This window comes from Rhincodon typus, chromosome 26 (genome assembly GCF_021869965.1).
Source record: "Rhincodon typus isolate 14 chromosome 26, sRhiTyp1.1, whole genome shotgun sequence".
In the NCBI taxonomy this organism is placed as follows: domain Eukaryota; kingdom Metazoa; phylum Chordata; class Chondrichthyes; order Orectolobiformes; family Rhincodontidae; genus Rhincodon; species Rhincodon typus.
Genome location: NC_063357.1, coordinates 7,352,540 through 7,379,019, shown reverse-complemented (window position 1 = coordinate 7,379,019; position 26,480 = coordinate 7,352,540). Strand labels below are relative to the sequence as shown.

The 26,480-nt window shown below is 41.3% G+C and overlaps 1 protein-coding gene across 1 annotated transcript in view; it reads left to right on the top strand.

Annotated features, from left to right (window-relative positions):
- The window catches only part of LOC109928754 (heparin cofactor 2-like), a 26,214-nt gene extending 4,813 nt beyond the window's left edge, over positions 1 to 21,401 (top strand). The window contains exons 2-4 of the mRNA XM_020528675.2: positions 4,258 to 4,531; positions 16,725 to 16,872; positions 18,873 to 21,401. Of these exons, the coding sequence (XP_020384264.1) occupies positions 4,258 to 4,531; positions 16,725 to 16,872; positions 18,873 to 19,064 (614 nt within the window). The 3' untranslated portion in view covers positions 19,065 to 21,401. The remainder of the gene's footprint in view (positions 1 to 4,257; positions 4,532 to 16,724; positions 16,873 to 18,872) is intronic.
- The last annotated feature ends 5,079 nt before the right edge of the window (positions 21,402 to 26,480 follow it).

Sequence of the window (26,480 nt, the reverse complement as noted above, 5' to 3'; positions counted from 1 at the left end):
TCACAAATGCTGCCAGACCTGCTGAGCTTTTCCAATTGGAAAAGCTGGAAAAGGACCCGAAATGTTAACTCTGATTTCTTTTCGCAAATGTTGCCAGACCTGCTGAGCTTTTCCAGCGACTTCTGTTTTTGAACATAAATACTAGTCTCGCAGGTTAGGTGGATAGGCCGTGCTAAATTGCCCATAGTATCCAAGGATGTGCAAGCTCGGTGGATTAGCCACAGGGAATACAGGATTACAGGGATGGGGTAGGGAGTTTGGATCTGGGTGGGATGCTCTTTGGAGGGTTGGTGTGGACTCGATGGGCTGAATGGTCTGCTTCCACGCTGTCGGGATTCTATGATTCTTTCTAAAACAAAAGCTCCCTCTTCAGAGAGCATGGTTCAGTAGGTATCAGTAGCTGCAGTAACACAGTGTGTTTTCTGCAGGCCTTCATTGGTAACCTATGACTTACCTATTTAAGTCTTAGCTTACCTATGACTCTGTCAGTTCAAATCCGGTTTTGTAAATAACTATGCTCACCTGAACGTTTGCTGTACTGTGCTTTCCCACCTGGTACCATATATGTTCCAGAAAGAGAGGGAATGTGAATCCTTATTTAACTCTTTTTTCCCCAGTACAACAGCATGAATTCGAGTCCCCCAGTCTGAATGGCTAACTCAGTATAAACCAGGGATCAAATTTCAACCCCTTACATTGCAGGATGCTTCAGATGATGACTTGAAGCAGGAATATCATTTTTATTTCCTTCTCGATATTAAGGTCGGCAATAGTTTTGTCTGCACATGCAAGCATTAGCATCAAGGACTGTAGCGTTCCACCTCCGAACAAACACACTGGGGAGAAAAGGTATTTCTAATGCGACTAAAGCCCAGTCACAGAGGAGATATTTTGACAGATCAGATTGTTCAACCTCCCATGTAGAGGGCTGGGGGTTGCTTGAATTCTGCCACCTTGTAGTTGTGCTGTGTGAATATTAGCTGCCACAAGTAAAACACATTTGTATGCAGTTCCGTAGCTTGTTTTAACAGAAGCTTCAGCCTCTGGAAGAATAGCAGGATTGCCTGGGATCACCTTAAGCATTAATAAGCTCACAGAGTAATTTCTAAGCATGAATGTTTTAAAGCAAGAGCAGATTTAAAATCAGCAAAGTAGGGGGTCAGGAAACAGCTTGCAGAGTGCACTCAGTGAGCGATGAATTTGGTTGAAAGCTTGGTTGGCAAATTCCTTTAAAACGTGTGTCCCAGTACAATAGCCCCTGCTTTAATTGGATATAAACTAGCAATATGTTCAATTTGCCCTTTACTCCAAAAAAAACCTTTTCAGAACATCTATGCACCACCAGACCCTCTTAGATTCATGGAATGTTACAGCACAGAACAAGGCTATTAGGCCCATCTATCTGTGCTAGCTCTTTGAAAGACCTGTCTAATTAGCCTCCTTCTCCCATAACGCAGCAGATTTTATCTTTTGAAATATGCATCTAATTCCCTTTGCTAATTACTAATGAATCTGCTTCCAGTGCCCTTTCAAACAGTGCATTCCAAAGCATTAACAAGTCATTGCGTAAAAGAAGTTCATCCTCTGATTCTTTTTGCCAGTTATCTTTAAATCTGTGTCCTCTGGTTACAAACTCTCTCCCCACCAGAAATATTTCTCTTTATTTGCTCCAATTTGAAAAACTCTATTGAATCTTCTGGTCCTGGAACAGTTGCAGCTTCTCTCATCTCTCCACGTAATTAGAGCTCCTCATCCCTCTTATAATTCTGGTGAGTCTTCTCTCCGTCCTCTCTCCTAGACTACTTCAATATTTGTTAGCAACTTTCAAAACAAAACCCCACCCATGCTGCCCATTATGTAAACATTTACAGAAACGATTTTCTGCACATTGATCATGCCGATTTGCAGTGTAACAAATGGTTGTACGCCCAAAACCGCAGAACATTTCTGGAACAACTTCTTGTTAAAGTGAGTATATTTTTAGCCTCCATTAATGATTCAGTGGGCAGACCAAGAAAAATGCAAGACCACAGGAGGCCCCAAAGCATTTCTAGCCTATGATGTAGTTTTTGAAGTGTCGCTACTGTGGTAATGGTGGAAACACAACATGCTATTTGTACACAGCAAGATCCCATAAACAGAAAATGTAACTATGACCTGATAATTTTGTTTTTTATTATGAAGAATGCAGTGGGCTCTATTATGTGCACCTCAGAGAGCAAACAATCCTTGCTAAAAAAATCTTAAATTCAGATTTCTTAAAATTTATGAAGGGATACTTGTAGTTGCATTAAATAATGTTCTAAAAGTAGATAAGGCATCATAAAGAGATCGGTAAATCCTTCATGCGAGCAGAAAATTCTTCTCTCATTAGGGTATATATTTAAAGTGGGAGGAGAAAGATTTAAAGATTTAAAAGGGAACTGAGGGGCAATTATTTTACACAGAGAGTTGTTCATGTGTGGAATGAACTTCCAGAGGAAGTGGTAGATGCATGTACAACTACAATGTTTAAAAGACATTTAGATAAGTATATAAATCAGAAATGTTTGGAGCGATATGGGCCAAGCACAGGCAGGTGGGTCTAGTTAAGTTTGAGATTATGTTCGGCGTGGTTGAGTTGGACCGAACGGCCTGTTTCCATGCTGTACAACGCTGTGACTCAGTCTTCCAAATTCTCCCCCAGAAAGAGTACTGGTGGTTGGATCATCACATGTAATTATTCTGAGTTAGACCCCTGACTAATAAGGGAGTCAAAGGTCACATGGAGGGGGAGGGGGCAGGTGGCAACAGGAAAGTGGAGATAAGGCCATAATCGGATTAGCCACCATCTTAATGAATGCAGAGCAGCCTTGAGGAGCCCAATGGCCTGTTTCTTATCAGGATGACAGCATCTCCAACAGTGCTGCATTCCCTTGGTACTGCATTGGAGTAGTAGTCTAGATAAGAACATAAGAACGTAAGAAATAGGAGTAGGAGTAGACCATCCTGGTCCATCGAGCCTGCTCCAGCAATCAGTAGGATCATGGCTGATCCTTTCATGGACTCAGCTTCACTTACTCACCCGCTCACCATAACCTTTAATTCCCTTAGCTGTTCAAAAACCTATCTATCTTTGCTTTTAAAAACATTCAATAAGGTAGCCCTAACTGCTTCACTGGGAAGGGAATTCCACAGAGTCACAACCCTTTGGGTGAAGAAGTTCCTCCTCAACTCAGTCCAAAACCTGTTCCCCCCTTATTTTGAGGCTATGCCTTCTCTTCTAGTTTCACCTGCCAGTGGAAACAGCCTCTCTGCTTCTTTTTTATCTATTCACTTCATGATTTTATATCTTTCTATAAGATTGTGTGCCCCTCCCCCCTCATTTAATCCCAGTCTCCTCAATCTTGCCTCACAAGCCAACCCTCTCAACTCCGGAATCCACCTGCTGAACCCCCACTGCAGCCCTTCCAGCGCCCAATGTTTATGACCGAGCCTCTAGCGAAATTTGAACGATGGTCACTATCTCAGACACACTGTCCCAGTAAATGCATGAGTCTGGCTTCAAGTCCCATCTGCTCCAGAGGCATGTAATAACATCTCAGAACAGGTGGATTCGAAAATATCTACAAAAGTACCCGAGGCTCAGCAAAGACTGGATCTGCAGACATTGTAGGAACCATTGGCTTGTAGGGCAGAAATCATGGACCACAGAATGAGACCATTTGGCCCATCATATCTATGTCTGATCAGTGGTAAAGACACCAATTAGTTACATTCTTCTGTTCAAGTCAATTTTCCAGACTTGGCAAGCACCAACTATAGATCATTTAAATCAGCACGTTCAGAAATGTTATTAGACGCCTCTAGAGCAGGTGAGACTTGAATCCCAGCCTCCTGGCTCAGAGATAGAGACACGACCACTTCACCACAAGAACACCCTCTCTTGTTTCTGATCTTTGTCCAGAGCCCTTCTTTAAACTTCTAAGCAAAATCACCAAGGGGATTGTTTTAAATAGTCAGGAAAGATTCTGAAAATGCAAATGTTCTGGAGTGGGTTTTGTATCACAAAGTGTTTTGACAATGCTAGTGGCCTCCTGTTGTTTGGTTTGAAAAATGCATGCACTGGGAGACGTCTCTACTATTATTTGGATCATTGCAGTAACTAATGCAATCATTTTCCACAGTGTTATCATCCTTGTCACTGTCATCAATCTTAGCTCACAGTGTATTGGTACAAGACTTTGTTATTACTCTGCAAATCCATTCTGTTTGCAGGCTCGTGGGAGCATAAATTTATTAAAAGCAAGACTGCCATGCTCCAGTTCCACACTGGCAAAGCAGCAGTGGTGAAGGTGCCAATGATGTATGTCAGAGCAACTATGATGGCCACCACAGATCATACCCATGAGTGTGACGTTATCAGCCTCCCGTACAGTGCGAACGCCAGCATGCTGCTTGTAATCCCTTATAAAACATTCGGCCTGAGGCACATTGAGAGAGAACTCAGCTGGGAAATGGTTGACAACTGGATCAAGGAGATGACCAACAGGTAGAGTGGCAGCATTAACAATTGCATTTGAACTGTGCTCTTTCTTAACTCATAGGATTATAGATTCCCTACAGTGTGGAAGCAGGCCATTTAGCCCATTGAGTCTGCACCAACCCTCCAAAGACCAGCCCACCCAGACCCCACCGCCTCACTCTATCCCTGTAATCCTCCATCTCCCAAGGCTAACGCACCTAATGTAGACATCCCTGGACACCATGGGCAATTTAGCAAGGCCAATCCACCTAGCCTGCGCATCTTTGGACTGTGGGAGGAAATCAGAGCACCCGGAGGAAACCCACGCAGACACAGGGAGAATGTGCAAACTCCACACAGACAGTCGGTCGAGGGTGGAATTGAACCCGGGTCCCTGGCGAAATGATCCCATCAATTGACTCTTACCCGAAATGATCTAGTTAAAGACTGAGAAGATCAGATATTTGTTCATCTGTGTGTTTCTGCACATTTGTATTTCTCAGGTGACCGCAGAAACCACTGCTGACTCTCTCCGGTCAAAATAGCAGTAAAATCCACCCTGGTAACACCCCATTCCTAACCTTTAAAAGGCAGTTTGAACTATTTTGCTGTCCAATCTTCACACACATTATCCTTACAACCTCTCAATGATACTGGAATGTTGGTGCTCTGTTTATAATGAGTTTGCCTTACTGAGAGACAGAAGGACAAGGACAATAGAGGGATGGGGAAAATAGGTTATTAAATGGCTTTGATAATCAAGTTAAAGTACTTGTTTGGGATGTTATGAAAGTGACCTGATGACAGGCCAAGAGTAAAGGAGAACAGTGACTTTAATCAGGAACATTTTGTAACCAATTTTAGTCACTTATCTGAAAATGCACTCCTTTGTCATTAGTGTTTTTCATTCCTCATACGTCTTGTCTCTTCTGCCAATATGAATATTCCTCTTCAGTTATCACATTGTATCTATCTCTTCAGGGAACTCAGTTGATGCCCCACCGAACCAAATCAATCATTGTGTTTAGTTGAAATGCAGGCATTTGGCATTATTGAAAGATATGAGAGGGGAAATAGAGAGCAGCTATTTTACCTGGTGGAGGAACCCAGATCATAGAGAGAGAACCTCAAAGTCAGATCTAGCAGAACCTTAAAATCCTCACTCAGGGGTGATACCAGGAAGCATTTCTCCACACAAAGTGTAATGGAAAAGCTTGAACCATGGCACCCCTGCCAAAAAACTGCTGAGGCCAGTCTTAATTTCAAAATTAGAATCATGCAGTCACTACAGTGCAGAAAGAGGCCATTCAGCCCATCAGCTATGTACCAATCCACCAAAAGCATTCCACCCATACCCACAAACCCACATTTCCCATGGCTAATCTACCTACACTGCACAGCCCTGGACACTATGGGCAATCTAGCATGGCCAAATACCTAACCTGCACATCTTTGGACTGTGGGAGGAAACTGGAGCACCCGAAGGAAACCCGTGCAGACACAGAGAGAACGTGCAAACAGACAGTCACCCAAGGTTTGGAATTGAACCTCGGCACTTCGAGGCAGCAGTGCTAACCACAGAGCTACCGTGTTGCCAATCATTTGGTTTTTTGTTTGGCAAGGGATCTATTTATTAAGCATGATGGATAGCTGAAACGAAGATTCAGAGACAATCTAACCGAATGGCAGAGCAAACCTGAGGGAGTATATAGTCTGCTCCTGTTCCTTTGCTCCTGGATTTCACTGTTATTGCTTAGTCCAACCAAATGCCCTTGGATGTGGGAGAGAAATCCTATCCTTTTCAATATTGAAGGACTGCACAAGGAGTTCACACACGTATGGATCTGGGCTAAATCCAGGAGTGATTTCTGCTTGGACAATCCTGTCTTTTGATAGTCTGTCTGCACTCAATTACACAAGAGCACAAGATGTGGATCTTAGGCTCAATCTTTTTTAGATGGTGAGTTATGAGGTGCAGAATTTACTTCTAAAGTTAGTGGCTGGGGCAGAAGTAAAACTGGCTCACATCACAAGTTTGGATCTGGCACTGAAAGGGAAAGGCGTTGAAGGGACACAGGAACAGGGCGAATAGAATCATTTGCAGCTAGCCAGGATAAATGGACTGATTGGGACAAAAGGTCTGTTTCCATAATGTCATGATGATGAATTCCTACAAGGCACCACCTCCAGGAGAGGATGTGAAAAAAGTGACACAGAGTTAAAGAATTCCACATTAGCTGACTGCTCATATGCAAGGTAATTTGCAGCTGGTCCCTGCGGGGGGATCAATAAAAAATTTATAATTTTAGCATTTAAAATTTAGTGTAGTCAATTGAAATTTAAAACCCAATTAACATTTACAGCCTACTTTAAAATAGTACATATAGGACTCAACCTAATAGGATAACATCAAGACGATATCTGATTAAACATTTTTTATAAAAAACGGATGAGCGATAGAGAGATAATTCATCTTATGTTTACAGGCAATTTTACTCTTTACTTCATTTCCCTGAACTATTAAAAAAAACACTTTGGTTATTAAAATCAGCCTTGTGATTGGCTGGCCAAGTCATTCCAAGGTCTCCCCTCCTCCAAGACAGCAACTGATGTGAAGTACAAAGAAAGAACTACGTTTATATAGTGCCTGTCTCGATCTGGGGATGCCTAAAATGCTTCACAACTGATCAGATTGGGCTTCACCATCTACCATAGATGCAGTGATGGGGTTTTAACCACAACAAAATAATTATTCCTGACAATGTGATACTTACGTTAGCTCCTGTGACACAAGTATTAGATATGAGTAACGTGGTATTGAAAGACTCAGCAGACATCTAATACAGCTGCTGGCATTCACACATATTACAATGTATAGATAGGCAATATCATTATCATTTCAGTGGCTGGGCTAATGCAAAGCAATTTGGTATTTGCATGTCATGTTCCAAGTGACCTCAGTAAGTTGGAGACTGAGACTTTAACACCGTCAGGTCACATGACATGAGATAGTGACAATAACATGAGCATGGCTGTTAAAGGTACATTATAGACCGGCTGTGAGATCAAACACAGCAACTACCAATAAACCATAGTCACTGTTGTTATGTAGGAAAATAGGGGGTTTCACCAAAAGCAAGTTAAATGATAGGATGATTTAATTTTGTGGGATGTATGTTGACCTCTGAAGAACTCCTCAAAGACCAGACCTTGGTTGAATGTCTCATTTAAATGTTGGCGCTTTAACTGATGTACAACACTTCTTCAATACTGCACTGAGAAATTAGTCTAGATTATGTGCTCTGGTCCTGGTCTGGGACTTGACCTTTCCGATTCAGTGGCTGGGGTACAATTACCAAACCAATCTGACACTTAATCCCGCGAGGCCTCTGACACCCATCTCAAGTAGCTATTCATTACCTGTGGTATAAGGTCGTGAATTAGTTGTAGTGTAATTAAACCTTGCACCTTCCGCCCATGCAAGGTTAGTGCCTGATCATGCAATGAAGATGAGTGGGAGTCACAGATTTAATCCTTAGGAACCTTTCATGATGTTCTGTCCCTCTTCGAGACAGCTTTCATTGGTTTGCAGAAGTTTGCAACATAAAGAATAGGTGATGGAGGAGTCGTGCCAAGTTGACTATTTTGTGAAGATCTTGTAATCTGTTACCTGAACCAGATAGACCCACAAAGCCCTGGTCACAGCTGATAATTTACCAGCCAGCCTGGCTCACTAATGGATTTGGGAATGACAGAGCGGGTACTGGGAGTTGGAATGTTTCCCATTCCTCTCGAGATACCAATTCATCAGTTGATGGAGTGGCCCAACTTGCCGTTGGGAAACTCACCCTGTCCTTATTTTATAGATTCATAGAGTTAGACAGCACAGAAACAGACCTGTCGGTCCAACTTGTCAATGCCGACCAGATTTCTCAAACTAAACTAGTCCCAATTTCCTGCCTATGGCCCATATCCCCCTAAACCTTTCCTATCCATGTCCCTGTCCAAATGTCTTTTAAATGGTGTAACTGTACCTGCATTTACCACTTTCTCTTTATCTTGAAATATTCCAATAGCATCCTCAGAAACACTTAGGATTCTTTTAACCAAACTCTTAGGACTGAGGTCAGTGATGTGTGTCTTAATTATGAGAAAATGTACACCAGAATCAGTCATTTTACATGCGTTGATTTTGCAGCAGCTTTGTTTGCAGATGCTTCCTCAAGTTAATGGGTTTTCATTTGCATTAGACACGCTGATGATCAAAAAGTAAATTCTCCTTTTCAAGTGCATTCAACAGAAAGAATAATTGTTCCCCAGGGACTCTTGCGGTCCAAGCCTTTAGCCAGGCACAATACAGGTGCTGAGATTGCCCTGGGGAGATGGAGCTTCAGACTTCGCATTTTTTTCTGGTGGAAAGTTGTCCACTTTTCCTTGATCACACAACTGGGATGGACTTTCAACATTCCTGGTCCCATAGCTATGAATCTATACCTAAACCTTCTGTACAGCCCAAGATTCCACTATGTTCAACATTCGCATGGAAAAATCAGTCATTTATTGCTATGATTCACATATTAACCAGGCGCAATACTTTTAGAATGCAGTTCAGTACAGAAAGTGCTAGAGGAATTCAGCAGAGAAACAGAGTTAACCTTTTGAGTCAAATATGACATTTTCTATTTTTATTTCAAATCTCCAGCAGTATTTTGTTTTGCATTTCTTATATAGAGTCAGAGTTGTGCAGCATGGAAACAGACCCTTTGGTCCAACTAGTCCATGCTGCCAGATATCCTAAATTAATCTAGTCCCATTTGCCAGCATTTGGCTCATATCCCTCTAAACCCTCCCTATTCATATACCCATCCAGATGCCTTTTAAATGCTGTAATTGTACCAGCCTCCACTACTTCCTCTGGCAGTTCATTCCATACACACACCACCCTCTATTTGAAAATGTTGCCACTTAGATCCCTTTCCCCTCTTACCTTAAACCTATGCCCCCACCGTGGGAAAAAGACCTTGGCTATTCGCCCTATTCATGCCCCTCATGATTTTATAAACCTCTATAAGGTCACCGCTCAGCCTCTGACATTCCGGGAAAGTAGCCCCATAGCTCCCGAAAGCTCAAACCCTCTAATCCCGACAACATCCTTGTAGATCTTTTCTGCACCCTTTCAGGTTTAACAGCATCTTTCCTACACCAGGGAGACAGTGTTAAGTGACAGATTTAGGTCTAGTCTAGGTACCTTATTGGAATCTGTAGTTACTGCTACAACTGGCACAGACAGCAAATTTTCATAGAAGTTCACTCACCCTATGCTATCTCTACTTGTGTGATCAATAATGTAAGACAGAGATATAACATTAGTATCCCCTTGTGATCTGGACTAGATATGTGTCTATTGTATGTGGATTTTTTTTTCAATCTTTCATAAAGGTGAATCACTTGGTAAGAGATGGCTTTGTACGAGTCATTAAACTGCTTTATTGCCCTTCATGTGAACGCAGAGAGCAACAGTTCTGAACAGATTCATTTACTTCGATCAAAACAGCTTGGGTTTTTTTTGCAAAATAGAACAAACATGCCCCACTTTTCTCACATCACTGGATCATTTCATTTAATTTTCCCTGCTTTTCCTTTGCCTGACTGAATGTGTCAGCATTCCATTGCAAAATCCTCTCATTCCATTTTATCTTCCCCTCCCCACAGAGATTAAAGTAATTTCCAAAACAGCTAATAAGAAGGGCTTTTTTATGGTCTTTTGACTGGTTGTCGCGATGAAAACAACTTTCATGTGCCATATTAATTATCTCTTGGTCAGAATCCATCGGTGAGCCCCCTGGTGGTGGAGAGAAGGAGAGATAATGAAGCAAGTTGGCTGTGGTGAAACACTTGCACCCTTCTTCTGACAAGAGATCTATTTGGGATTTACTCAACCCTGCACCGCTTAAGCATTGCCAGTGGTCAATTGGTGGATCTCAACATGCCCCCTCTCCAATTAGCTGCCCTCCTGGCACCCAGGAAAGGTGGCTAGTTACTGAAATGGGTAGCCAAGGCCACCTGTCTGCTGGTTTGAGGAAGGGGATCATTATTTGCCTCAATAATGGGGCAATCAGAGGCACAAATAGCAGGCAAGGGAGTGGCATCTGAAATCCACCCCTCTGCCCTTGCCTCTGACCCTCCAGAATCCCCTCTCCCCAAGATAACATGGTGTCAATGTCCTTAACTGGTTAGCTAGTGGAGTACTGATAATAAACCTGAAAGCTTGTACGCATTAACTTTACAGAAACATGAGGGAATTGCTAAAGCAATTAGCATATGTATATCGCAGCAGGAAACTGGTTGATCTAAATGGCCTGGCGGTATTACATATCGACTTTAGTGTCTTGTTTCACAAAGTACAAGACAAAGAATTATTTCAATAAAGTGGTGGCCTGAAGACACTTATTGCACTTGGCCTATCTTAAGTGCCTTATGAAAAAAAGCTTAATACCAGCATTTTGCACAAGGGGCCTCTGATTTCACATGGCTATCATTAAAAAGAGATTAAACACTGACCCTATTAGCTGTAGTGTCCGAGCTGTGAGCTGTGGCAACAGTTATGTTGATCACAGTGAATTCAAAACAGCTGGGAATGCTCCATCATGACAAATCTCTGGCTGTTGTACAGTGAATTTCTAATGCTCTTAATTATATGATAGAAACAAAGAAAGGACACAACAAGGAAAAGGCAAATCGGCCAATTGTGGTTATGTTGTTTCATGGAAACGTTTTGAGTTAGTCCCTATTATAATTTTCTAATGTATATTGAAACCCTGGGAAAGTGAACCTTTGTTACCAACCCTTATTGCTGTCAAGAGTAGCTAAGGATCTACCAGAAAGCTTTGTGTCTGGAGTCACATGTAGGCCACACTGAGTAAGGGTAGCACATTTCCTTCCCTAAAGAAACTGGATGAGTTTATCCAACAGTCAGTGGTGGCCTCATTGTCCCCATTACTGAGACTAGCTTTCAACTCATTAAAATTTAATTCTACCAGCTGCCATACATGGGATTTAAATCAATTTCTCTAGAGAAGTAGCCTTATCCTCCATTCCTGTGACTCTACCGTTACATCTCCTACCCTTTACCCATAGCCCTGCAAATGTTCTCTCTTCAAGTATTTCTAATTCCCTCAGAAAGTCATGATGGAATCAACTTCTATCACCCTTTCAGGCAGTGTGGTCTTGCAAGTCACTGCTTCAAAAAAGATCTCCTTGTTTGTCTCTGGTTCTTCTGAAAATTATTTTTCAACTTTTCCTCAGGGCTACTGACTCTTCTGCCTCTGCAAGCAGTTTATCCTTAACAACTATATTAAAAAAAATCTTTATGATTTTGAACATCTCGTTGGAATCTCCCCTCAACCTTCTGTGCCAAGGAGAACAACCGATGATGCTCTAGATTCACAATGTAACTGAAGCCCCCATACTCTAAAATCGTTCTAATAAATCTCCTCTGCACCAATTAACAAGGGCAAAACTTATTGTTCAGAAATGGAGTAGAGGTGTGCTATAGTGATAAACCCAGAAACCCAGGTTTATGATCTAGGGTCATGGGTTCAAATCCTACCATGGTAGATATTGAAGTTGGAGTTCAATTAAAAATCTAGAATTCAAAGATAACATGATGGTGACAGTGTATGTGTTGATTGTTATAAAACTCCCTTTTAGTTCCCTAATGTCCTTTAGGGAAGGAAATTGCTGTCCTTACCTGGTCTGGCCAACATGTGACTCTAGATCCACAACAACATGATTGACTTTTAATTGCTTTCTAGCATTAAGGGATAGTCAATAAATGTTGGCCTAGCCAGAGATGCCCACAGTCCATGAACAAATTTTTAAAAATTTGAATGACTCCCTTGGTCCGCAACAAAAAAGTAGGCCTTCACATTCTTGAACCTATGATTGTCATTTGTGATCATGGAGAAATCCGCTTCTAGGGTGACTGCAGACTCATGCAATGTCCTCAAGGTGTGCAAACAAGACAGTGAATGTGCATTTTCCTATTCTAATATTGGGGCAGCAATCTTCGGCGCTTGATGTTTTATTCTGTAACCAACTAACAGCATATTGCAACTGTTAAACACAGTATAATTTCTGCTCAATAATGAGTCACCAGAGGCTGACAGATTTGTCCAGTGATGAGTTTGCCTACATAGTGGTGACAAGACGTCAAAGTAACTCGTGACGTGAAACACCTTGAGACATTTCTTAAAAATGCAAGCCTTTCCTTTGACTTTATTTATAGCTGATTTCTGCTGCCTGGTTCATGAAATCAACTTACATAAGATCAAAGACTGGATTACTTCCAAACTAGTCTGTGTCAAGAAACTGAAATGCAGGCACCAGCTCATTAAAATTTGATACTGAAAATGGAAATACAAAAAAAAAGGAGCATTAGAAGTCTTAAAATAGTATTTTTGAATATCATGGCTTTTAATTTACCCTGCAGTGTATAAAATTTATACTTACTTCACATGTTTGACTTGCAGTGTAAATTGGCTAACAAAATTCACGGATTCAGACATACTTCTGACATCAAAAGATTGAAACATTAGGCAATAGTTCTAGTTTGGTTGACATATTAACGTTTGTTTTTTGTTTGAAAGTCTGTAAACTTATAGAGCACTTCACTTGACAGGTGCCCCATGTTAGTGAATTCACTGGAGTTCTGGGGCTGTGACATCAACAGGATGCACTACATAACTCACCAAGATTGCTACAGAGACCTCCCTCCCATGTACAAACTGAGGAGGATGAGAGTGGCTGTGATGTGAAAGTTGCATCGTTAGAGAATGAAGGAAGAGACAGGAACCTTAGTGTTGCCTGATCAACAATCTGCAATTCTCCAACCACCATTGTTTGGCACCAATGCCAAAAGGCCACAGCAGTTCAAACAGAAAGGCCACTATCACCTTCCCAGGGCAACAAGGAAGGGACAATACATTTCAGCCTTACCCATGACACCCAAACCCAAAGAACATCTTTTTTAAAAAGATGCTTTTAAAAAATGACATAATTGCAAGGAAAAGTACGAGGTACTGTGCCTGCTACTAATGCCTCTGCCTTCAAACATACAATTCATAGAATCCCTTCAGTGTGGAAGCAGGCCATTCAGCCCATCGAGTACACAACACCCCTCTGAAGAGCATCCCACCCAGATCCATCCCCGTAACCCTGCATTTCCCATGGCTAATCCACCTAGCCTGCACACCCCTGCACACTATGGACAATTCAGCATGGCAAATCCACCTAAACTGCACATCTTTGAACTGTAGGAGGAAACCACAGCACCCAGAGGAAACCCCACACAGACACAGGGACAATGTGCAAACTCCACACAGACAATTGCCCAAGGCTGGAATCAGACCCAGGTCCCTGGTGCTGTGAAGTAGCAATGCCGGCCACAGTGCTAACCCTGGAGATATGAATAGTGGCACCCTTTTTTGTAAGAGTTAGTTTACATTCTGGTGGTTAGCTCTATTGTACACCTATCTCCTGTGCTGTGTTAATGCTCTGTAGTGAAACTGGAGTGTCCTGTCTGGGTCACAAGCCTGGACAAAATTATAAAGACCCTAAGCTGCCCAAAATGCCCATCTTGACCTCCTCAGTTGAATCCAAAAGTGAAACATTATGTTTGGCAACAGCTTGATTGGAAGGGATGTTGGAAATATGACATTTTTGGACATTCATTCAACTTTCGGCTCCACTTCAGATTTTTTTGTGGAGTTTTCTTCTTTAACCTTCTATTTTCCCAAGGTATCCGCAAGATGAATGGACCCATTCACCCACAACAGGAAGAACTTTTCTTGAGTGCTAGGCTGTGTCCACATGTCAGTGGGCCTATGCTGAATGCGTGGTGGCTAAACCTCTTCCAGCTTTCCCTGAAGCTTTTGCCTAAGGGTACAGGAGATGCATTTTCATGTGTCACCATGAGGAAGCATGGGTGAGACAAACATTTTAATACCCATGAACTGATTTTTTTATTCATTCAGGAGATGTGGGTGTAACTGGCTGGGCTAGCATTTATTGCCCACCCCTAATTGCCCAGAAAGCAGTTAAGAGTCAATCACATTGTTGTGGGTCTGGAGTCACATGTAGGCCAGACCAGGTAGGGATGGCAGTTTCCTTCCCTAAAGGACATTAGTGAGCCAGGTGGGTTTTTTTCTCCGACAATCGACAATGGATTCATGGTCATCATTAGATTCTTAATTCCAAATTATTTTGCAGTTGGACTCAAAATGCACCATCTGCTGTGGCAGGATTCAAACCCTGGAACATTAGCTGAGTTCCTAGATTGATAGTCTAGTGATAATACCACTGGGCCATTTCCTCCCCATCTTTGACTCTCTGGGTCATTTCAGAGGACAGTTAAGAGTCAACCACATTGCCGTGGGTCTAGAGTCACATTGAGTAAGAGATGGCAGATTTCTTTCCCTAAAGAACATTAGTGGCCAGTTACATTTTCCACAACAATCGATGATCGTTTCAAGATCACCATCACAGATGCTAGCTTTGTTTCATATTTCATACTTTTTTTGTACGAATTAAATTCAAATTCCACCAGTTACCAAGGTGGGATTTGAACTGTGGTCCCAGACAATTAACCTGGCTTTTCGGACTACTAGCCCAGTGACATTATCACTAAACCACCAACTCCCACAGTGGTTTGCAAATAGACAGGCTGTGCACTGACAGGGAGACACTTATATGTTTGGTTCTCTTTTACATACTGATGCTAGTCAGTTGTGGAGGTTGAAAATGAGAAACAAACCAGTAAATAAAAGTGGACATCACATTATCTATTTTCACCCATATACAAGACAAATTTAAGGCTGAGATGAGGAGAATTTCTTCTCTCAGAGGGCTGAGAGTCTTTGGAACTATTTGTCACAGAGAGCTGTGGGAACTTAGTCTGTGCACTTTTAAGGCTGAGAGAGGCAGATCCTTGTAGGAGCAAGTTACTACAGATGCTGGAATCTGAATTGAAAACAACAAATGCTGGAGGTCACAGCAGGTCAGACAGCATCCATGGAAAGAGAGCAAGCTAATGTTTCCAGTCTGGATGACTCTTCATCAGAGTGTTAGCTTGCTCTCTCTCTGTGGATGCTGTCTGACCCGCTGTGATCTCGAGCATTTGTTGTTTGCAGAGACAGATCCTTGATCAGTAGGGGACCCGAAGATCACAGGAAAAAGGTAGGAAATGGATGTGAGGAATATTGGACCGGTCATGATTCTATTGAAAGGCAGAGCAGGCTCGAGGTGCCGAGTGGCCGACTCCTGTTCCTATTTCTTATGGTTTTATCTCACATTGACCTATGAACATTGTGTAAGATTCACACAATATATATCTGACCCATAGCTTTTTTCCATTTTTTGTTAGATGTTACTGTGTAACCTGCTCACTCTTGGCTAAGACATCAGTTAGTTAACCTTCTTTTAGATCTCTATCAATACCTCTGTCACAGATATATTGATCTTTAAAAAGTGGAAACCGTGTTAATGAGGCAAGCTCCATAAAATTGGACACTTGAAAAGGAGTTGAAGTAAATCAGGAGGTAGTGGGATGTCATGCTTGGGGGATTAATACCTCATACATTATAGAGAAAGACGTTCCCAAGGGACATGAAGAATTTCACAGGTGTGAAACCCAGGAAAGAACTTGTTCAGGATGTTTCAATTCTTGCTATGTACTGTGTTAGCAAATGTCAGACAGTATAACAGCTACAATTGATCTCAGTCCCTAGTTTGAAGAAGTAGCGAAATAACAGTTTGGGTTCCAGCTTTCAATTGCTACTCAGTGACCCTTCTTTGAAGGTGTACATGTCTGGTTTGAGCCAGTTTGCACATGTTTTATATACAGACTGCCTCATTCATTACCTTCTGACATCAATACTGCCCTGAGCAATGGTTCAGAAAGGGTCTGACGCTGACACAGTTTTATTCCCAGTGAGGAGTCAGTGTCTTTGGACTGAGGGAGGAGATAGCGAAGATTGACAACGATGAACAGAGAGCAACAAAAGAACTGAAAAAACTGAGATAATGTAATGCTGATTAAAGGTCCAGCTACAAATTAAAATTTTATGGCATGCCTTTCCCTTTAAGTGAAATATTTTACCTGAACACATATATTGTAATTGAGTGTTGGATGTCTGACTGATTTATGTCTGCTCTTTCACAGGACAAGGGAGGTCTATGTTCCAAAGTTCACTCTACATGGCAACTATGACCTAAGTGAAATGTTTCAAGGCCTGGGCGTGACAGATCTCTTCCACAACAAAGCAAATCTGTCTGGTATTTGTGAACATGGAAATTTGTATGTTAGCTCGGTGAGTAATTCAATTGTGTTTTCACTACCCACTCAAAGAAGATAAACACTGTATATGAATTCCACCAAGTATCACAGAATTATTATGGTGCAGAAGGAGGCCATTTGGCCCATCTGATGGGCCTATCATCTAGTCCTGCTTTATTATCTAGTGCCAATCTCCTGCCTTTTCACCATATCCCTGCACACCAATACCTACTTGAATGTCTCAATTCAATCTGCCTCCGCCATATTTCCTGGCAGTGTATTCCAAACCCTAACTACTCGCTGTGTAAAAGAGTTTTTTTTCTCACATCCCCCTTGCTTCATTTGCACATCACTTTAAACCTATACCCTCTTGTTCCTGTTTCTTTTACAAGCAGAAACAATTTTTTTCTCTACCTACTCTGTCAAGTCCATTCATGGTTTTGAAAGTCTTTGTCAGATCTTCTCTCAACTTTCTTCTTTCCAAGGAGAACACTCCTAACTTCTTCAATCTATAGCTGAAGAAGTAGAAGTAGGATGATGATTGGTCAACTCAGTAGCTAAGTTGTTAAGATATTGGACAAATGGGACAGGCACATGGGTTCAAACTGTTCTGGGGCAACAGGAGACAGTAAATTCAATTAATTCATCAAATCGGAAATAAAAAGTTAGTATCAGAAAAGGTGATTGTTAAGTTAATGGTTTATTGTTAAAAATCCATCTGATCCCTTTTAAGGAAGGTAATCTGGTGTTATATTTGATCTGGCTTATGTGTGACCCCAGACCCAAAATATACAATGTTCATTCTTAATTGCTCTCTGCAAGCCCATTAGTTGGATTAAAACTGCCATGACAGACTGTACTTGCTTAAGAAGGTTCGTTGCCAAATAATCAGGATAGGCAATAAATGTTGGCCTTGCCTGTGATGCCCAGACTCTGTGAATAAGTAAATACCGTCAGGAAAACTACAGAAAGCCACATCTCGTGTATACCATGTGCTGTGGTAGAAAAACGACTGTGATCTAGTTGAATGGTACAGCAGGCTCAAGGGGCCAGTGGCCTACTCCTGTTCCTATTTCTATGTTCCAGTAAAATGCACCAGGTGGCCATATACCCCACCTTTCCCTGCAAGACAAGATTCTGACCTGTGCTGAGATCTGACTACTACACACTACTGTGTCCAAGGAATCAGCCTTCATTTATGGACATTGACAATGTATTGGGACATTACAAAACTGAAAGGAGCTGGGAGATAGTCACTGGTGATTCACAACCAAGTCTCATTCAGTCCTTATCTGCTTCTCAAGTGCATGCAGTTCACCACTGAGATACTGGCAGGAAGGTCAGTAACCAGAAAATGGAGAGCTCAAATAAGTACCAAAACACATCTAGGATACAATGTTGAAAAGGTGCTGGGAGGAGCAGATTCAACAGCATCTTGTACAAAGGAACTGAATCTCTATTAAAAAGGTGGGTGGTCTTCAGGACCATGTGGATAGAGCAGGGTAGTAGGACTAAAACAGAAATTGCTGGAAAAGCTCATCAGGTCTAGTGGCATCTGTGGAGAAAAGGACAGAGTTAACATTTCGGGCCCAGTGATCCTTCCTCAGAGGGATTTCTCTCCACAGATGCTGCCAGATCCGCTGAGCTTTTCTAGCAATATCTGTTTTTGTTTCTGATTTCCAGCATCTGTAGTTCTTTTGGTTTTTGTTACGGTAATAGGATTAATTGGTCACTCTTTTGAAACAAACCAGCATTTGCAAAATGGGCTGAAACTTCCTCCTGTGATGTATCATTCTATGACAACTAAGGTGAATCTTGTTCATTTTACTTCTCCTTAGGCTTTGGGCCCTGTTGCTATCCAAGCTGAGATTGGATAATTCAGAAGATCTAATTTAGAAACATGCTCCTGATAGATATAACTCACCAGTTAGTGGTGTGCACCAACAGAGCTACTCAGTGAGTTATATGAATGCATATCAAATATTTGCTGACTTTACCAATATTCACATCCTTTTACTTTCTTCTTTTCCACAGCTGAAGCAACATGTTACACTGAAGGTGGATGAGGAAGGAAGTGAAGTTGCTGCCGTCTCTCTTTCTGGCTTCATGCCTTTATCTTCACAGGCCAAATTTATGGCCAATCGCCCATTCCTGTTCTTCATCCTCGAGCATCACACTCAATCACTGCTGTTCATGGGGCGAGTAATGAACCCTTTAAACCAATAGAGAGAAGGCAATAGGCATGACCATGGAAATTCCAGCAAATATAAAGGCATACGATGTTAAACGTAGAGGCCAGAGAATTCCCAAACTAACCACCACACAGCTTAATTATTCACTTTACGCTGTCCATTCTTACATTTTAGGACAATTTGCAGGTGTAGGTAGCTCCATTGCTGAAGATTATTAGTTTTCAAATCTAGTTGGAGGTATCTGGCCATTTTTTTTCCAGAAAAATAATGCAGTTGGAAAATCAAAATGAGGCAAGAACAAAACCTGCATCCCAGCAATTTGGGGCAGGACAACGCTGGTGCGTAATTTCACTCCTCTGTGCCCCTCAATGCACTGCATCTATACTTACATTTGGATGTTCCTTCTTCACTTTGCAGAGTAGGATGTTTTATTTGATTTTATACCTCTCCCAGGAGATCAGAAAGTTTCAGTTGGGGGGTTTATTGGGTTGACCCAAAGTATTACAGGACAAGCTGGATGATCCAGAGGACCTTGTAGTCTATAGTAAGCTTTCTGGCCTTAGCTAGGAAGTGGTTAAGAAGCTACAACTGACCTCAGCACTGCTTGGCTCAGGGGAAAGAAATAAATGACAGGGGTCCCTTCTTCTTGTTGCTCTCCTGCATGTATATGAAGGACAGAAGAGGAAAGGATCAAGCTTACCAAGACTAAACAACCTGCTGACATTCACAGATAAAGAATATCCATTCAGATAAAGAATGGGATATGATATTGGCAGTATTGCAACCATACCCTTTCAAGTTAAAGCTCATATTTTTATCAAATAGCTGGGCAAATCTTTAGAACAATTGAGTATGAATTAAACTGGAAAATTATTTTGTTTTAGGCAGAGGATATTATATATTGAAGTATATTCTTTCTATTTTCTTCACTTCTTTGCCCAAAGACAGGTTAGACTCACAGCACAGGTAGGACAATGATGTACGTTCAAAACTCACCCTAACCAGGTCACCAATCTGATCCACACCGGTCATCCAGACCCCCAAAGAATCCACACTGCCATGGCAGCATTCACATTGTAGTCTGCAACTATGAATACTTTCTTGAGTTCACATGATTCTTCCTGCCTTCCATTGGGATGTGACAAAAAGATTTGTGAGTCAATACTCAACCTGTTTGGCTACAGTATGAAAACAACTTCTGTGGCTATCATGTCCTGTACTGGGACTTGAACTCAGAATTTCTGAAGCAGTGACCCATACCACTGCAGTAGATACTCCTTACAAAACAATTGTAATCATTTTCAATTTGTGAACTTTTCATGCCTTATTAGTTGATATCCATTTCAAATAATCCTCAATATGTTTGGCCATCTTTTAAATGGTTATGGCTTTATAGTGGTTAGGGTACTACACTAGCAATTGAGAACTTACGAAGTCAAATGATAAAATTGAATTAAATTCAATAAATCTGCTGATTTGTGGGTGAGCAGCAGGAACGTGATTGTGAAAATTGTCGAAGAGCCAAAACCCCAACTTGTTTACTAATAGCTTTCAGGTAAAGGAATCTGTCACCCTCAGGCAGCGTGGTCTGTACCATCCCATACTCTGTGGTTGACTTGTAATGCCCTCCAACGTGCCATAACTGAGCATGCTAATCAGGGGGTCTTGGGGTAACCACAGAGTTGACTTTGTTTGTCTGCATCACCTACATCCTGATAGTCATCTGGACTTTTCAGATATTTATTGTAGTTTGTAATGAAGACAAATGTGTCTTTCCAGGAGAAACTGCCATTGCCCACACAGGTTGTGCTCTGCAACAGTGATTGTAAAACCTTTCCAGAAAACAACAGACTGAAATCAAGGGCCATTACCTCGTATGGTCCAAAAACATAAAGTTTAAGTTTTAAAATGTATGTATTACAACAGACGTGAATACATTTCAGGTTGATTGGTCAACATTAATATTCACGTAGTTGTCTTCGGTGACCTTGGTCTACTATAATTTTTGGACAACGACCGTATGGTTTGGTTAACTTTTTTGGTCATGTAACTGATTATGGTTGAGGCTGTATCTGCATTGCTTGTTAAACACTTATTTGGAACTTACTTTCGTGTATGTTTTATATAAGTTTTAATAATGATAATAATGTTGATTCAAGGTGTCTGCCTTCCCCGAATTTGTTATGCATAGAAGAGCTGCAAGACTTGGTCTTAAGTTCTGAAGATTCTGCAATAAGAATCAATCACTCTATTTAAATTAAGTCAATTGAGTCAGTTTCATTGTTAGCTAACATTTAATATGATCAATAAATACAATAATGAGAAATTCTAGCCTGTTTATGTACCTTGATATTGTGACTCAGTGGCTAATAATTTGGCAATAAACTTCAAGTTTGAGTAAATATGTTATTCCTGGGTCTATGTGTAGGTAGGACCTTCATGGTGAACTCTTACTTAACAAAGAAGGATGCTTAATTTTGTCTGGGCAGTGTGCAACTATTTATTATCATACCTCAAGCCTTGGCAATCTGGGTCACAAAGCAAAGACGATGCAGTTCTATTTGCAACTACTCTCAACACAGAGTTGTCCAGTTTTAATTGAGTAACTGGAGGTTTAGGAAAAACTGTTCTTAGTGTTGCTGTCCCATTGGTGAATAGTTTCTCATTTAGAACACTGAACTTTGTTGTCATCTGCAACTTGCAATATATGCAAATTACACAAATATTGTTTCAAATTAACTTTTCAGTCCCACAGCTCCACTTTGTGTTGTACAGTCTTTACCCATTTCAATACCACTTTGAAATGCTCTCCATAAACTTCTGCACCTGGTTTTAACTCTCTCTCCCAGCCTTCAAAAACCTTTTGATAATCATGCTCTCTAATCTTGATTTAGCTGACTATCCTTAATTCATTTGCTTCCACTGTTCACTGTCTGATTATTCTTGCTGATGTGAAATACCTGGTGACGTTTTATTGAAGTGCTTTGCAAATGCTTTGCATAAACTGCAGGAGTCAAAAAGCACTCTCCATGTAATTCTGTTCAAGTTCAGATCATTGCTTGTGCTTGTTTTGTGCTTTTTCTTGCTATCAATTTATTGAGTCTTCCATAATGTCAGTGAATTGGGCTAGGTTTTGAAAGAGTTGCATTCAAGGCATCTCAGAGGTGGTGTCAAGATAATCTGCGTGAAGGACCTTCAGAAACATCATGTTTTTTCTCATGCTCCCCCATGTCAGGCTATGCTCCTCGACCCAACCCTAGGTCCCCTTGTGCCAAATTGTTAACTGTCATTATTTCCCTAAGCAGGGAGACCAGACATCCATTATTCGCCTGAAACACCTGAGCCCCAGCTTGATTGGCAGCTCTGACTGTCTGATCTTGGTTATCAATAGTATAACATCTATTTAAGTTAAGGTTTTGGGTTCAGCTATTGAAACTTCAAAGGGTCTGGATGAATCACACATTCACTGGCATATAGTAGAAAGATGGTTCTGTAACAAAATGGAAAGTTATCAATGGGTGGCAGTGTTTGTTAAAGCTTTTTAAGCACATATAGCTCTCACAATAGAGCTCATTGCTTCTAATGAAGTGTACATTGGATGAATGGGCATGAAAGTGCCATAGTCTGACATGGAGGGGGCATGATGAGTGTGTGGTGAGGGTGAGGGCTGAAGGGCTTTTCTTTTTTAATTCCAACTGAGATTAAGTCCCACAGCAATGAGGTGAGCCTTTTAAACAGCCTGACTCTCCATCCAGCTGCTGCTGTGTTTGCCTCCAAGCTCTTTCCCAGGTGAGCTGGTTTGGCAGACTACACCCCACACATTGTGCATCAACACATCCTTGGCATTTTCTCCTGGAGCAGGCTGAAGCCATCCAAAGAATTTTCCTGACTCCTGTTACCTAAGTTATACAGTCATAGAGTCGTGCAGCACGGAAACAGACTCTTTGGTTCAACTAGTCCACGTCGAACATAATCCCAAACTAAACTAGTCCCACCTGCCTGCTCCTGGTCTACATCCCTCCAATCCTGTCCTATCCGTGTACCTATCCAAATGTCTTTTAAATGTCGCACCCACATCCACCACTTCCTCAGGAAGTTCATTCCACACACAGATTCCACCCTTTGTGTCAAAAATTTGCCTCTCGTGTCTTTTTTAAATCTCTCTCCTATCACCTTAAAAATATGCCCCCTTCTCTTGAAATCCCCCATCCTAGGGAAAAGAGATGAAGGGTCTAGGCCCGAAACGTCAGCCTCTCTGCTCCTATGATGCTGCTTGGCCTGCTGTGTTCATCCAGCTCTGCACCTTGTTGTCTCGGATTCTCCAGCATCTGCAGTTCCTACTATCTCTGATACTATTAACTCTATCTGTACCTCTCATTATTTCATAAGCTTCTATCATGTCACCTCTCAACTTCCTACGCTCCAGTGAAAAAGTCCCAGTCTATGCAGCCTTTCTTTATAACTCAAACCTTCCATACCCAGCAATATCCTGTAAATCTCTTCTGCCACACAGTTATGCAAAATTTTTGTTAGTCTCTGGTTACAAACATGGGAACATAGGTGTAGGAGTAGGACCATTCAACCCCTTGAACTTGTTCCATCCTTCAATGAATGGTGAAATAAAATGACATCATGCTTGATCTTCTTCCCTACCTCTGCTCTCCCATACCATCCTCATATCCATTGAATTCCTCAAAACCCAAAATCCAAATTGAGCTCAGCCTAGCCCTCAACTAAAGAACTGCATCCAATTCAGAGCACTGCACCACAATGGAAAGATGCCAAGGCCTTGGAAGAAGGCCATGGAAATTTATTAGAATGGGTACATGGGTTAAGGGGATTCCTTTATCTGGAGAGACCAGAAAAAATGGGATTGTTTGAATTGGAATAGTGCTCATAGAAACATCAAAAATTAGGAAAAGCATTAGACCATTTGACCCCTCAAGCCTGCTCTGCCATTCATAATGAACTTGGCTGATCATTCAACATATTTAGATTGTTTCCACTTTTTCCCATGTCTTTTGATCCCTTTAGACCCAAATGTTATATCCAACTCTTTCTTGAAATCATACAATGTTTTTGGTCTCAACTGCTTTCTGTGACAGCAATTTCCACAGGCTCACCACTCTCTGGGGGAAGACATTTCTCCTCATCTCAGTGTTAACCTACATACTTAGACTGTGATTCCCTGGTTCTGGACTCTCCCTGTCATCTGGAACATCCTTCCTGCAACTACCCTGTTAGAATTTTATAGGTTTCCATGAGATTCCCCCTCATTCTTCTGAACTCCAACTAATATGATCTGAACTGATGCAACCTCTCCTCTTACATCAGTGCTGTCATCCCAAGAATCAGTCTGGTAAACCTTTGCTTCACTCCCTCTATAGCAAGAATATCCTTCCTCAGACAATGAGAACAAAACTACGCACAACTACAATGGCTTGTACAGTTGGAGCAAGACATCCCTGTGCCTGTACATGTGAAAGCCAACATACCATTTGCCTTCTTTACCATCTGCTGCACACCTTTCGTGACTGGTGTACAAGGCCAACCAGGTCTCACTGCTCATTCCCCTTTCATTATTTACAGGCAGTTTTTAAATTATGGATTGTTATTGAATTGAAATTTTACAATCTGCCATGGTAGGATTTGAACCCATGAACCTCCCACACCCCAGCAGTACATTAGCTTGGGATTAATTACTACTAGTCCAGTGATGTTATCATAATGCCACTACCTCCCTTACGAGGAAACAATGTTTTCAGTGGTTTCTATCTCATGAAATAACTAAAAGGATGGTGGATGGATGGTCAATAGTAAAATGCAAAAGGAAGGCAGGTGTCCACAGAAGAAAAGGCAGAAATAGTAGGCATGTGGAACTAATTGGGAACTCCTACAAGGATTGTCACAGCCACAACAGGCTGAATGGCCTGCTTCAGTGTTTTCTGATTCAATAAACTAAAATAATCATAAAACGTATGCTCAGAAGGAAATGAATATTTCTGATCATCACTTTCTGTGACCTGTTAACTGAACCAACAACAAAACTGAAGTTCCTCATTCACTGGTACAAAAGCTGAAGCCAAAATAATTCTACCGAGACTAGATTTTAAAATACAAGGGCTTCACATAGGCAGCAACTCACATTATCCTCTCCATCCCCTAAATAATTCCAGCATTCCAACTGAGTTTGTATTTTGGCAACACAAGAATTAAAGAAAAAAAGGCCAGATTTGAAAAAGTGAGTTTGAGTACATGTCTGCACAAAGAAGCTCAGTGGGTAAATTTAAAATGTAAAACATTCTACGTAGCATTCAAAATTATTTTGCACTGACGTTTCTGCATCTTGAATGAGGGCTACAGTTGGCACTGCCATAAATCAAAAGCATCAGCTTTAATTCATCTTTTAATCCAGAAAAAGCCTCTCACTGAAAACACATGCATTTACGGAGCAAGCACATACATGCTAATAAATAAGAACTACATAACAGATATGGGTGTAAGCATACACGTAACAAAAGAGAAACATCCTATAAATTGGTGAACACAAAAGAAAGAGATCGCTTGTCCTTTGTGATATGGGAGAATAACTGTATTGCAGGCAAGGGATGGGGTGGAGATAAGTCACAAATCATTTGTTGACCTTGGGATTTTGGCAATCAAAACAACCACTTGGAAAATGGCACTGCACAACATCTGCCACTGAGAGTTGAGAGGACCTTTTGTGTCAATGACATCTGGAAACACGGCACAAACTCAAACAGTTTACAGATTCACTTTTAATAAAAACTGTGCGTTCGGTTGAGCAAAGCCAGTATCTAATCGAGACCATATTTGACTGTGGCTTAACAAACAGATGCTACTACTGCAGGAAGGGTCAGAGACACAAAAAAATACACAAATCATTTTGAATAAAGGCATAGAAAGTTGGAGAGTTAACATATTGAGCAGTGAGTGTGTGGAACATATATAAAAGTTCCATTGTGTGTATATGGAGGAGGTAGAGAGAAGTTATTGGGGAGTAGGTAGGGAAAAGGAGGAAATGTCGTATTATCCCAGATGACCACCCTTGGCAGGTTGTGATACTTTAGCTATCTTTACCAGTTGTGGTTCTAGGGAAAGGTTATTTGAGGTTGTTCATTGCTACGAACCTTTCTTTGCCTTAGGCCTATCCAGTGATTAATGGTAGAAGATACACCATCACAGTGTATCTTCAGAAAAGGCACCATTGTTAGATAACAAGATTTATTGCATAGTTTGGTCAGGTGTAGTGACAGGAAGCTGGTACCGATATGTCTGCCCGGTGTGAAAGCTGGACCAAAATTCCTGGTCTCCACCCACAAACTGTGCATGACAGCTAAAGGATGGATGGAGCCAATCTAACATGACCATTAAGTCCTTAAGACCCATTACCTTGGAACCAATCCCGCAGAGCATTAGCCTGGACCTC